At 44.3% G+C, this 14,610-nt stretch overlaps 1 protein-coding gene across 1 annotated transcript in view; it reads left to right on the forward strand.

Moving 5' to 3' along the window:
* The first annotated feature begins 373 nt into the window (after positions 1–373).
* Positions 374–14,610, forward strand: part of LOC148524061 (motor neuron and pancreas homeobox protein 1-like) — a 52,763-nt gene continuing 38,526 nt past the window's right edge. Inside the window, exon 1 of the mRNA XM_088472412.1 lies at positions 374–701. Within this exon, the coding sequence (XP_088328538.1) occupies positions 374–701 (328 nt within the window). The remainder of the gene's footprint in view (positions 702–14,610) is intronic.

The following is a 14,610-nucleotide window of genomic DNA, read 5'->3' on the forward strand; positions in this document are numbered from 1 at the left end:
TGATGAGGTAATTGTTTGAGGACCAATCAGGCGCTAGGACTAATATCCAGGAGTCAGGACTCAGGAGTACTGTGGGACAGAGGAGGCTGGGAATGAGCAGCAGAGCAGGGCTGATAGGGCAGAAGGTGCCGGGAACAGGCGCAGGATAAACTTTCCTCACTCTCAAACTTGGAGTCCCCTGCACTTGGAGGAATTGCACACAGCAGGCACTCCTCACCCACACTATGTGCCAGCCCACGGGCAGCTAATTACTACATTCTAACAAGGACCCCCGTAGCTTACCATCTATAATAACCCTTAACTACGTGCCCGTTAACGGCCAGGTCTACTCACCTCCTTCCCGGGACAGCCAGACGGCTGGAGCTCCACAGCTATGCAGAAAGCGATGGAGAACTCCCAGAAGTTCCGAATTGATGCCCTCCTGGCTGAAGAGCGCCCCCGACTGTTTCCTCACCTGCCCCCTCAATCCGCTGCAGTCTCACAGCTCTACCCCAAAGCGAGCTTCCTGCCCCTGCATGGCCTGTACCCGGCGCCCCTCTACCACCTGCCCAGCCTGGGCACCGCACACCCCAATCACTTCCCGTATGGCGGCTTCTCGGGGATCGCTCTCCCAGGACCAGAGCACATTAAGGCAGCATCATTGCCCCTGGAACACTGGTTGAGGGCTGGGATGCTCCTGCACCGGGGAGCCGATATGCACCGTAAGTACATGTGGGTGGCACCCGGGCATGGGAGGGGAATTTGTGCTGTGCATGTAATGATATTGTTAATTCATATCATTCTGCTGCTCTAGTGACTAATGTATGTTACAGGTAGGTGTCCCCTTATCTTCATAGCTCTGTGCTCTTAGTTTAAACAAGTGTCTGTAGATTGTCCCCAGGGCTATCTTATACTGGCAACACAATTGGTACAATAGGAACATTGTTGGGTTGCTCTGATGTTACCTCAATCCTCCCATATGACTAAATATTGCCTTGCACAGAAATATTAGTGGCTGGCTACTGGCATTGGTACTTTTATCTTCATGTAGCAGGTCAGTGATTCTAGTCTGTGACGATGTCAGTCAGATGTCTGTTTTACAAATAGTCCTTAGTTTGTGCACTACTGTGCAATATATAGGTGTTCCATAATTACAGTACATCCAGTAAGTATAATCTGGTTTATCAGGCCAGTGTCCCTGTTCCTCTCATCAATATGTAACAAGTGTTCCCGACATATTTCCCTAATCTCTACACCTGATCACTGTGTGACAGGTAGGTATCTTTGTGCACCTAATCACTGTGTAGCATTTAGCACTCTCCACACATCTGTTCAATGTGTAAAATTTAGCCAAGCATAATAGTGATGGCAATGACAAAATGTTGACGTGTTCAAAGTGTCAACGGCAAAATGTCAACTGGTACATCATGTTGACACCCAAATAACCCTAGCCATAGAATTTTTATTGTCGACAAAATTTAACTGTGTCGATATTTCATGTGTTGACACTTTGCAGGTGTTGACAGTTTAACAATTACGACATTTTGGTGTCGACCTTTTGACATTGTGATTGTCGATAACATAACTAAATCCGGTGTAAATGGTAGAGGTCTCTGTCCACTTAATCACTGCGTAGGAGATACATGTTTCAGTGCAACAGATCACTGTGTAACATAGAAATCTCTGTGCACCTGAACAACGTGTAACAGGTAGATGTCTGTATACCCTTGGTAGGTGTCTCTTTTTACCTGGTCACTGTTTAACAGGTAGCATGCACTGTACACCTGATCACTGTGTAGCAGGTAGCACTCTCTGTACACCTGATCACTGTGTTACAGGTAGGCTATATGCACTGTGTAACAAGTAGGTGGTCTGGTGTCTGATGAGGATACCGTGATATTTTGCCCTGATGATTTATCTTCCACTCTGTGAGTAAACAGTGTTAATAGCTCTTCAGGGATTAGAAAATGAGCATTCATTGTTCCTCAGTGACAATCATTTTAAATAAATGTCAGCAGTTCAATTCAGTGTCCCTGATGAGGTCATGGAGGGCAAAGTTGGTTAGAAGGCAGTTTATATAGTCCTAGGCCTGTCAGCCAGGGCAGTCAATGGTACAGCGCTAGGGTCATTGTTGTCTCGCCTTCTAATACTTGTCAGGCACATATCCTTTTCATAATCGACTGATCCCCACTCCTTATACTGTATATATGTTTTCAAATTAATTTTAAAATACATTTACATTATAAATAACTGTACCTTTGAGCCCCAGACATTTTTCCAAGCCATTTAAGGCTGTCGCTCCATGTGAACTTTTAGGTGGGTAACATCCTATCTACTAACTACACTGACAGCATTACAATACTAACTATAGTACCAGATCAGTCAGCCCATGCACACTAACCTACTGATAAGTAGTTGGCAGCCTAGCAACCAGTAACCTCACGAATATTATACGGGATGCAGTAAATATCCCGACCACAGGGCACTCGGAATGACGGAGCCGGAATCCTGACCACCAGAATCCCAACCGCTGGAATCCTGAGATAAGTTGGGGGAGAGGATTATGGTTAGGCACTAGGGGGAGGGTTAGACACTAGGGCGAGAGGGTTAGGTTTAGGGTGCGGGGAGGGGGAGGCTAGGTTCAGGCACTAGGGGGGAGGATAGGTTCAGGCAGCGGGGAGGGAGGGTTAGGGAAGGGGGAGGGTTAGGATACCTACCGACTGTAGGTCAGTATCCTAACCCTGTTGGGATGCCGGCATCGTGATTCTAACCACTGGGATCCCGAGCACCGGCATCCCGTACCCATCCTTATTATACAACTGGAGTCCTCACACTTTAATGGAGGGCCCGTAAACACACCCAGCACTCGGCCCTAATATATGACAGGGACGCTTACACAATTATCTATAAGCGGAACCTCTATCTATTGTCACACTACAATGGTGGGTGGCAGTGGTGTGCGATGTAGGTTAGTCCACACAGTAACCAGGAAATGGTTTATTAACCGGTAGAAGTAGATACCAGTGAACACAGGGTTATCAGTAATATGCAGCAGGTACAAGTTGCATGGATATTTCCAGTTGTAGCCAAGCGCGTTCATGGTATGCAGGACGTTGTGGTGCGCCTGTAGTACACATTCTCATACATTGCAGTGGTGGCAGTGTAATAGTTAATATGTACAGCGGTGGTGCCACAGTGTGTTTTGGGGTATGTATGTGGCTTCATACAGTAATCACAGCAGGGGACACTCAGTGGTCACATCCGATATGCTTCACGCTGCAGGAGAAAGACGTGACGGGGAGCTGGCATTCGCAGCAGCGCTGGTCGGAGGTCGCACCTCCAGGAGTCTCTAGGTCCTAGTGCCCGGTGGTTGCGGAAGAGAGAAACAGCATGCTGAGCATTCCTCTTTATCACTGTCTAGTCTAGGCAACCTTACCAGTACAACCTACACCATCATCCCAACCACAGTGCCAAGAAGTTCACATATAGATTCCTGGCTCCAGGATAGCCTAATACACGACCAGCGTAGCCAGTGTCTAGCATCCAGATGGCATCTGCATTTTGCTTGGAATTCTCCAAAACATCAAAATAAGTGAATAGACAGAAAAGGTGTTTTATTATTAACACTGTAAATACCATAATGATCTACAGTTTCCATGTATCTACATTACAATGTACACATATAAAGAGAATTTGTTACTTCTCCGTTCCTGATACACAGCCAGAGCATTCACCTTTTGTAAATAGTTATATTATTAATATTAGAGTTCACTGAATTTTTAAACAAAAAATTGGGACAGAACTGATATGTGCTCAGGGCATAAAATCTGTACTATACTTCCATTACGTCGCAATACGGTAAATCAGTCTCTCTTATCCTAGTAATTTGGGTTAATCATGAATTTCAATTGGTAAGTATTGGGAGAGTTTAGGTGGATAAAAAGGGCACTGGATAAACCGCAATGTATGGGAGCACCAATCATTATTGTCAATGTATAAAACCAAAACTCAGTAGAATAAATAAGCATAAAACAATGTGAAAAGTGAAATAAGGTCAGACAATGTACCAATGTAAACTGTGTGTAATGTATTATCATTTGAGCAAAAACGTCCATAGTCTGTCTCTGCAGTACACCCTGGAGGTTAAATAGATAATAATCAGATTTCTCGTTAACTGTGGTAAGCATACAGCAATATCTATTAATATTATTAGTAATAATAATCATAATAATCCATTGAGCTTTACAGAAACAAACAGTAATATAACACTAACGAATTAATATAAGTATTGGTTGCCACAGTACCATAATCTTTACTTCTTAGCAATAACAGAGCACTAAGTATCATTAGACATCAGGGGATGTATTTACTAAAGATCGATTTTGGATTCTTTTATATTTGACATTCGATTTTGCCTCGATTTCCATTCAATTTCGATATTGGAGATTTACTAAAGCCAAAATTGAATGTCAAATCGAACAGTGGGCCTGATTCAGAGCTGAACGCTCTGACCAGAGCGCTCGCTCTGAATCAGGGTCCTCCTCCCTAAAAATGGAGCGGCCTCTTGGACGCTCGCATAGCTGTGGGTCACCACCCACAGCTTATGCGAGCATCCATGATGATGGTCGCGATGGTCGAGACCATCGGGCTTGCGACGAGACCCTGCGGTAGGGTCTCGCTGCCGCAAGCCCAGGAGTGATTTTGGCTTTATCAGAGCCAAAATCACTCCCACTGACATCACTACTGATGTCAGTGGGGCCAGACTCAGACGGTAGGCGTTCCCATGGGAATGCCTCAGTCTGGCAGCCATCGACAGCACGCCCCCTTTGGTGCGAGACCCCGAGCGACGTATTCCTCGTCGCTCGCCGGGTCTCGCGCATGCGCACGATGGAGCTCCCTCCGTCGTTCGCATGCGCATTCGGCCAACATCGACCCGCTTGCGAGCATCCTTCACTCGCGAGCGGGTCTAAATCTGGCCCAGAAAACAGAATTTCACTCAAAATCCAATATAGGCAAAACATCGATGTTTTCCTATAGTCAAATATAGGATCCCTTCATTTACTAACATTTGATTTGCAAATCGAACTCAAATTCGAACTTCAAATCCCCAAATGAATAGAATAATGAGAGAAAGTTGATTTGAGCTTCTAAACACCATTGTGTTAGCTGGAATTTGATTTTGATGACTTTAAAGTTCCCAAAAAATTGTGGGGCAGTCTAGTTGTAGGAATAATGGCTGACCAAGGCTATTCTATGCTGTGCACCTACCAGCAGTATCAGGGGCATAACCAGCTCTTTGGGGGCTCCATAGCAAAGGAGCACATAGCCCACCCTCCCCCCCACCCGCCATGATGGGGTTCAGCCGACATAGCCAGGCGAACAAAAAGAAAATGTTTTTTTAAATGTTTTATGTATATGCACATGTAGACAGTATTATATATTCATATAAATGTATATATACATATAAACATATGTGTGTGTATATATATATATATATATATTTATATTTAAGATGAGCATATTATATTTATGAAGAAATTATAAATCACTTTCACTTTCCTAGAGTGTGCACAAGTGTTTACTTAGTGTGCATTTGATACATTTGGTCCAATAGGTAGTAATGAGGAAGTTGAGTTCTATTTTGCATTCGATTTTGCCATCAATTTTAAAGGGGATTTGAGGCTCAATTTTGGAAGGGATTTCATAAACTGAACACAAAATTCCTTCTTAAAATCGGCCAAAATCGAATTCGATTTGAAAATTGAATGCAAAATCGAATATTAGTAAATGAGGGATTTGTTAAGTGATTTTGCAGTTCGATTTAAATTCGATTTCAGTCGATTTTATCGATTCATAAAATCAAATACCAAATCGAACATTAGTAAATTTAGAATAGCATTCCCTTTAAATTTGGGTTCTGTGGTCTAATTTAAGATAAACGGCAAAGATGGATATAGATGTGGAGCCCAGCTTTCAGTTTTGAAGATTGTATCAATAGACAATGGGCCTGCTTCAGCGCACTGCTGATAACAGATTGCCAATAATCGGGAATCTGCACGTGCGCAGGATCCATTCTGCGAGTGTGCAGAATGGGTCCTGTGTAGTCGCACACAGCTCCATTGATGCCTCTACCTGATTGACAGGCATTGGCATTTAAGGGGCGGTGTGGGGGCGGCCGGCGTTCCCGGAAATGGGGGCATGTCCACCCCATTTTCCAGGAGTGACCAGTCCAGGATCTGCGTTGATCAATGCAGTATCCTGGCCTCGCAAGCCGGCCAGCAAGCTGGTTGTGAGGCATCGAAGGCAGAGGCATCGAAGGGGCTGCATGCGACTACGCAGGACCCATTGGTTGATGGTCGTGATGGTGGATGGCGCCGGGCCTCCGGCCAGCTGAGTAAGGGTCAGCTTACTCAGGCTGGCTGGCTTGCGAGCCCAGGACACTGCGTTTATCAACGCAGATCCTGGGCTGGCGACTCCCGGTAAACGGGTCGGACACGCCTTATTTCCAGGAACGCCGGGCGACCCCGCCCCTCACCGCATTTTAAATGCCTCTGCCTGTCAATTAGGCAGAGGCATTGAAGGGGCTGCGTGCGACTACGCAGGGCCCATTCTGCAAGCTCGTAGAATGGGTCCTGTGCACGCACAGATCACCGATAATCGGGAATCTGCAATCAGGCCCAGAGTTATGCAGAAATATAGGAATACCCATACAGCATAGAGTGACTGATATTTATTGACACAGTTCAACTGTGATTTAAGGGAAAAAAATTGTCATGAGAAAAATTCTGTGACAATACTTGGATTTTCATGTTTTATTCTAAATAAAGCAATATAATTATTATTATTATTATTATTATTATTATTATTATTATTATTATTATCCATTATAAATATAGCAGGACACAAACCAAAATAAACATTAGACAATTAATATTCATTTATGCATATACAGTCACCATAATCACAAAATCAGTGCTCGTTAAATCTGTTCAGCACACAGGTCCAGAGCTGCTGTAAGCTAGGATGAGGAGGAGGGGATAATAGCATAAGTTAGGAAAGGAGGGGCACATGAGGTAAAAGTGACCTGCTTGTGAGAGCTTACAATCTATAGGGGCAGTCAGACACAGGTGGCACAGAGTGACAAGTCACTGTGCCAGGACAAACAGAGGTGGGTTAGGATCAGAGCTGGTAGGCTATGATAAAGAAATTAACCCACATGAAGTTTTGCAGAGAGGTGGAGAGTCTGATAGGGAGGGTGTGGGTTCATTGCTCAGTCTTATTTATTTATTAACATTTACTTATTTATGTAACGTTTAAGACAGTGCTAGGAAATCCAAAACAGAGTAGCAGAAGACAGCTGGGGATATGAGTGAGCTTTTCTACAAATGTTAATACTGTATATAAATATTAGACTAGACTAGCGAATCATAAAGTTAACACTTACAGCTCCAGGCTGGTATCGCAGAAGAAGTTGAGTATTGCACAACTGTCCCAGCTATATTTTATTGGTAGATTGTAGCAATAGGTGTTTTGCCTTTTCGGGGTGATAGAAAATCAGCCTTATCGAGGCACACTGATAAATAGGTTCCATCGTCACAACAATGGAAACAGCACTGCATAGCAATACACTGGCCATAATGTCACAACAATGGAAACAGCACTGCATAGCAATACACTGGCCATAATGTCACAACAATGGAATCAGCACTGCATAGCAATACATTGGCCATAATTATCATTATTATCCTTTATTTATATGGCGGCACAAAGGATCCGCAGTGCCTTACACAGTACATAAATGAGCACACAAGAAAAACATTTAATAGTAATACAAAACAATGCAGGACAAGGACATGGTTATAAACATAGCTGCACAACACAAGCAGCAGGACATGAGCAACCAGGTGTTAGGTGCCGTTGTGGGGAGTTAGGAGTAAATTATACTATACGTAGGGGGGAGGAGAAGCACGTGAGGGAAGAGGGCCCTGCTCGTGATAATGTCATAGAAATAGAAACGGCACTGCATAGCAATATACTGTCCATAATGTCACAGCAATGGTAACGGCACTGCATAGCAATACACTGTCCATAATGTCACAACAATGGAAACAGCACTGCATAGCAATACACTGTCCATAATGTCACAGCACTGCATAGCAATACACTGGCCATAATGTCACAGCACTGCATAGCAATACACTGGCCATAATGTCACAGCACTGCATAGCAATACACTGTCCATAATGTCACAGCACTGCATAGCAATACACTGTCCATAATGTCACAGCAATGGAAACAGCACCGCATAGCAATACACTATCCATAATGTCACAGCACTGCATAGCAATACACTGGCCATAATGTCACAGCACTGCATAGCAATACACTGGCCATAATGTCACAGCACTGCATAGCAATACACTGTCCATAATGTCACAGCACTGCATAGCAATACACTGGCCATAATGTCACAGCACTGCATAGCAATACACTGGCCATAATGTCACAGCAATGGAAACAGCACTGCATAGCAATACATTGGCCATAATTATTATTATTATCCTTTATTTATATGGCGCCACAAAGGTTCCGCAGTGCCTTACACAGTACATAAATGAGCACACAAGAAAAACATTTAATAGTAATACAAAACAATGCAGGACAAGGACATGGTTATAAACATAGCTGCACAACACAAGCAGCAGGACATGAGCAACCAGGTGTTAGGTGCCGTTGTGGGGAGTTAGGAGTAAATTATACTATACGTAGGGGGGAGGAGAAGCACGTGAGGGAAGAGGGCCCTGCTCGTGATAATGTCATAGAAATAGAAACGGCACTGCATAGCAATATACTGTCCATAATGTCACAGCAATGGTAACGGCACTGCATAGCAATACACTGTCCATAATGTCACAACAATGGAAACAGCACTGCATAGCAATACACTGTCCATAATGTCACAGCACTGCATAGCAATACACTGGCCATAATGTCACAGCACTGCATAGCAATACACTGGCCATAATGTCACAGCACTGCATAGCAATACACTGTCCATAATGTCACAGCACTGCATAGCAATACACTGTCCATAATGTCACAGCAATGGAAACAGCACCGCATAGCAATACACTATCCATAATGTCACAGCACTGCATAGCAATACACTGGCCATAATGTCACAGCACTGCATAGCAATACACTGGCCATAATGTCACAGCACTGCATAGCAATACACTGTCCATAATGTCACAGCACTGCATAGCAATACACTGGCCATAATGTCACAGCACTGCATAGCAATACACTGGCCATAATGTCACAGCAATGGAAACAGCACTGCATAGCAATACATTGGCCATAATTATTATTATTATCCTTTATTTATATGGCGCCACAAAGGTTCCGCAGTGCCTTACACAGTACATAAATGAGCACACAAGAAAAACATTTAATAGTAATACAAAACAATGCAGGACAAGGACATGGTTATAAACATAGCTGCACAACACAAGCAGCAGGACATGAGCAACCAGGTGTTAGGTGCTGTTGTGGGGAGTTAGGAGTAAATGATACTATACGTAGGGGGGAGGAGAAGCACGTGAGGGAAGAGGGCCCTGCTCGTGATAATGTCACAGAAATAGAAACGGCACTGCATAGCAATATACTGTCCATAATGTCACAGCAATGGTAACGGCACTGCATAGCAATACACTGTCCATAATGTCACAACAATGGAAAACAGCACTGCATAGCAATACACTGTCCATAATGTCACAGCACTGCATAGCAATACACTGGCCATAATGTCACAACAATGGAAAACAGCACTGCATAGCAATACACTGTCCATAATGTCACAACAATGGAAAACAGCACTGCATAGCAATACACTGACCATAATGTCACAGGAATGGAAACAGCACTGCATAGCAATACATTGTCCATAATGTCACTGCAATGGAAACAGCACTGCATAGCAATACACTGACCATAATGTCACAGCAATGGAAAAAGCACTGCATAGCAATACATTGTCCATAATGTCACTGCAATGGAAACAGCACTGCATAGCAATACATTGGCCAAAATGTCACATAAATGGAAACGGCACTGCATAGCAATACATTGGCCATTATGTCACAGCAATGGAAACAGCACTGCATAGCAATACACTGGCAATAATGTCACAGCAATGGAAACAGCACTGCATAGCAATACATTGGCCAAAATGTCTCAGAAATGGAAACGGCACTGCATAGTAATACACTGACCATAATGTCACAGCAATGGAAACAGCACTGCATAGCAATACACTGTCCATAATGTCACAGCAATGGAAACGGCACTGCATAGCAATACATTGGCCATAATGTCACAGCAATGGAAACAGCACTGCATAGCAATACATTGGCCATAATGTCACAGCAATGGAAACGGCACTGCATAGCAATACATTGGCCATAATGTCACAGCAATGGAAACGGCACTGCATAGCAATACATTGGCCATAATGTCACAGCAATGGAAACGGCACTGCATAGCAATACATTGGCCATAATGTCACAGCAATGGAAACGGCACTGCATAGCAATACACTGGCCATAATGTCACAGCAATGGAATCAGCACTGCATAGCAATACATTGTCCATAATGTCACAGCAATGGAATCAGCACTGCATAGCAATTCACTGGCCATAATGTCACACCGCTTATGCTTCCATACACATTTAGAAGAAGACAGAGATAATACATGTCAGCATCATTTTCTTGTTATAGCCTCCGAGCTGCATATACTGCTGGTGCCATTGTGTACAGAAAAGGTGACACTGCATAAAGTTTAATGGATATCCATTTCCTTACTTCTCTGGCAGTTTTTGTGCGTTGTGTTCTGTTTGAAATACAACATAAGAAAAGTTGAGAAAACATGTATTGATGAACCCTACACTATGTTATCTAGGGGCAAGATCTTCTAACATTTTCAATTGTGATAAGAGTAACATTAGAAAACAGTAACATCTTCCACATGAGATCCAGTAACAATTTACGCACCTGATAAGATAATGGAAAACCTTTATCAGAGGTCAGAACACTGACTGCGGTGATGACTCACATCATTAAAGCTTTGCGGGTCTGATTCAGAGTTACACGTAAACCAGCCACAATCGTGGCCACTTTCTGCATTTATTTAGGGAAAAAATGTGGATCTCTGCCTGTACTCATAGGTACTTCTATATGACTACATCGCCTCGATCCATCCATTGGTGAAAGTAGCCATCACTATAGCACACATTATCATCAGCCCTATCCTTGGTGTAAGACATCTGTCAGAAATCAGAGGATCACTGTGTATGCTCATGTCTGCAATTCCACTCACATGTCCACTACACGCCTAGAACACACTGAGCCTATGTTGCCATCGAGTTACACCGACTCAGTCACAAGTGGGCATATGACTGAGATCAGGGTCTGATTAAGTGATTTACATATATTTGATATTTACATAAATCTCCAATTTGTTTTAGATCTGTGTATGTGCAGGAGCCGCATTGCGCATGTGGAGATCTGTTTCTGTGATTTTGCTCGCAGTGCCCCAAAAGCAACAGCATGATTGATATGCTGCTGGCATTTGGGGGCGGCGACGGCCAGTGTTCCAGAAACAGGGTGTTTCCACCCCATCTTCTGGGTTTCCCGAAACCAGTGGCTGCGTCCTTGGACAAAGGTTCACTGGCCCCGGCAGAGTGATTTCACCGGACTTCCTGAGTAATCTGAGTGTTACTCAGATGTCCGATGTTCATGCAGCTGATCCGATGTTGTGCCATCAGATGCAGCAGGGGATCACAGAAGCTAGCAGTGGCCATCTATTTACTAAAGACGCCTCCTACGGCTTTTTGCATAATTTCGCAGAGCTGCTGCATACAAAGACGCAGCGCCTGTGCCTTTTCCGTCCACCTCTGAATCAGCCCCTCAGATGGAATTGAGTGCAGCTGTGAATAGACCCTGTTTCTACATTTATTACTCAGTTGAGTGCAAGCTATTATTCTCCACTATCCTCACATTTTTAAAAGACCCTGGTTTCAATAGGGTTACAGACAGAAAATCAGATGTGCAGAAGGAATATCTCTTCTCACACAAATACAACTTTGGGGCATATTCAATTAGACACGAAAAGTCGGAAAAGTTTTGCCTGCCGTACTTTTTGCCGACTTTGCGTGTTTTGGAGACGAAAACTTTTCGTACGGCCCTGTTATTCGCCCTATTCAGTTCCAAAGGACGCGAGAATGGGACTTTTTCGAAACGCAAACAGGTGAAAAGTGCTGTCAGATTTGGGGAAAACAGCCTGACACCCCCCAAAAGATACACTAAGATTGGGAATCAATGTAGATGCCCACGAATAGCCCAATTGAAGCTATTTGGGGTACTTAAATGCTCTCAATAGCTGCTAACTAGCGTCTTTGCACAAGTGGTGAAGAATAGCATTTAGCAGTTTTTTATAGTGAAAATAACTAGTCCCAGCAAATTTGGGGTACATGCAAATGGGTGCAAGCAAGGTTAACAATCACAAGAGTGAAGTTTTAAGAAATCTTAAAGATGCACCTTCAGCAAGCACCTGTAATCAAAAAAACACCTCCCCATACTTGTACACCCCCCAAAAACTAATTTTGGTAGTTTTTAAGTTTGTACCCCAACTTTGTTTTTTTTCGCCCCCTTTTTCAATGTAATTTTTTAGGGTGTTCTTCAAATTTAAGGATTTTTTGTAGCAGGTAACCTCTGGGGACCTGTCCCAAGGGTGCAGGGTAGTTTCCCTACCTTTGCACCCCAAAACCGCAATTGTGCACTTTTTTTCGCCTGGTTTCATTGGGGAATCTTTTTCAGCTACACCAATGCATTGACTTTCCGCGTAGGCAAAAAGTCTTTGGAATTGAATATGGGGATAAGTTTTCACCTGGCGAAATGACATCATCGGCAAAACTTTTTCACCTAAAACGGCTTATCGCTGCTAATTGAATATGCCCCTTTGTCTCAAGTATACTCATTTCTCCTAAGTTCCTGAAACATTTAATTTATATATACATTTGTTATTGTTCATATAAGTTGTTTTATATAAGCTAGTTCATGGGTTCTTAAAGCTTCTCCACATACAATCAGGTTAATGTACTGCTACCAGAGGTGAGCATGTGGTCAGGGTGCCTGGAGTACGAGCACCCCTCCCCCCCCAAAATAAAATAAAAAAAGTGTGCAGACAGGGTCAATTCATACATACATACACATGCAGGCTGGGTCACACATTCATACATACATAGCCACACACATACAGGCAGGGTCACATACATACGTACATACATACATATGCAGGCAGGGTCACACATTCATACATACACACATACTGGCAGGGTCACATACATACATACACACACATTTACAGGCAGGGTCACATATATACATATACATACACACACACACATACAGGCAGGAAGGGACACACATACACACACACAGGCAGGAAGGATCACACATACATACACACATACTGGGCCTGATTCAGACCCGCTCGCAAGCGGACGCTCGCAAGCGGGTCGATGGTGCCCGAATGCGCATGCGCACGACGGAGGGAGCTCCGTCGTGCGCATGCGCGAGACCCGGCGAGCGACGAGGAATACGTCGCTCGGGATCTCGCACCAAAGGGGGCGTGCTGTCGATGGTGACTGACAGCACGCCCCCTTTGGTGGGCGTGCCGTTGGCGTGGCTGCCAGACGGAGGCGTTCCCATGCGAACGCCTACCGTCTGAGTCAGGCCCCAATGACATCAGTAGTGATGTCAGTGGGAGTGATTTTGGCTCTGATAGAGCCAAAATCACTCCAGGGCTTACGGCAGCGAGACCCTACCCAGGGTCTCGTCGCAAGCCCGATGGTCGCGATGTTCTTGACCATCGCGACCATCATCATGGACGCTCGCATAAGCTGTGGGTGGTAACCCACAGCTATGCGAGTGTCCAAGAGGCCGCTCCATTTTTAGGGAGGAGGGCCCTGATTCAGAGCGAGCGCTCTGGTCAGAGCGTTCGGCTCTGAATCAGGCCGACAGTACATACAGGCAGGAAGGGTCACACATACACACATACAGTACATACAGGCAGGAGGGGTCACACATACACACATACAGTACATACTGCCAGGAAGGGTCACACATACAGTACATACAGGCAGGAAGGGTCACACATACAGTACATACAGGCAGGAAGGGTCACACATACAGTACATACAGGCAGAGCCGGATTTAGAGCTCATGGGGCCCTAGGCAATGTACTAATTTGGGGTCCCCCTGCTCTCAATCAATCTTGTGCATATATTACAGTAGGTGTCGCTGGAGCAAGATACACACATCAAATTATATACACACATCATATTATATAATATATGAGATGTAGTTATTATACCGACATGCGGCATCCCGGCTGAAGAAATCCTGGCGCCGGAATGCCACTACCCGGCTACAAGACCGCCCCCACAATCCCGACAGTAGGTGACATCCCGAAGCCGGAATCTGGACAGCCAGGATGCATATCGTAAGCATAGCGGGACTGGTTAGGACCGCTGTGGAGGAGGGTGATAGGGTTAGGCACAAAGAGTGGA

Source organism: Taudactylus pleione, unplaced genomic scaffold, assembly GCF_031769625.1.
Source record: "Taudactylus pleione unplaced genomic scaffold, aTauple2 ptg000122l, whole genome shotgun sequence".
In the NCBI taxonomy this organism is placed as follows: Eukaryota; Metazoa; Chordata; class Amphibia; order Anura; family Myobatrachidae; genus Taudactylus; species Taudactylus pleione.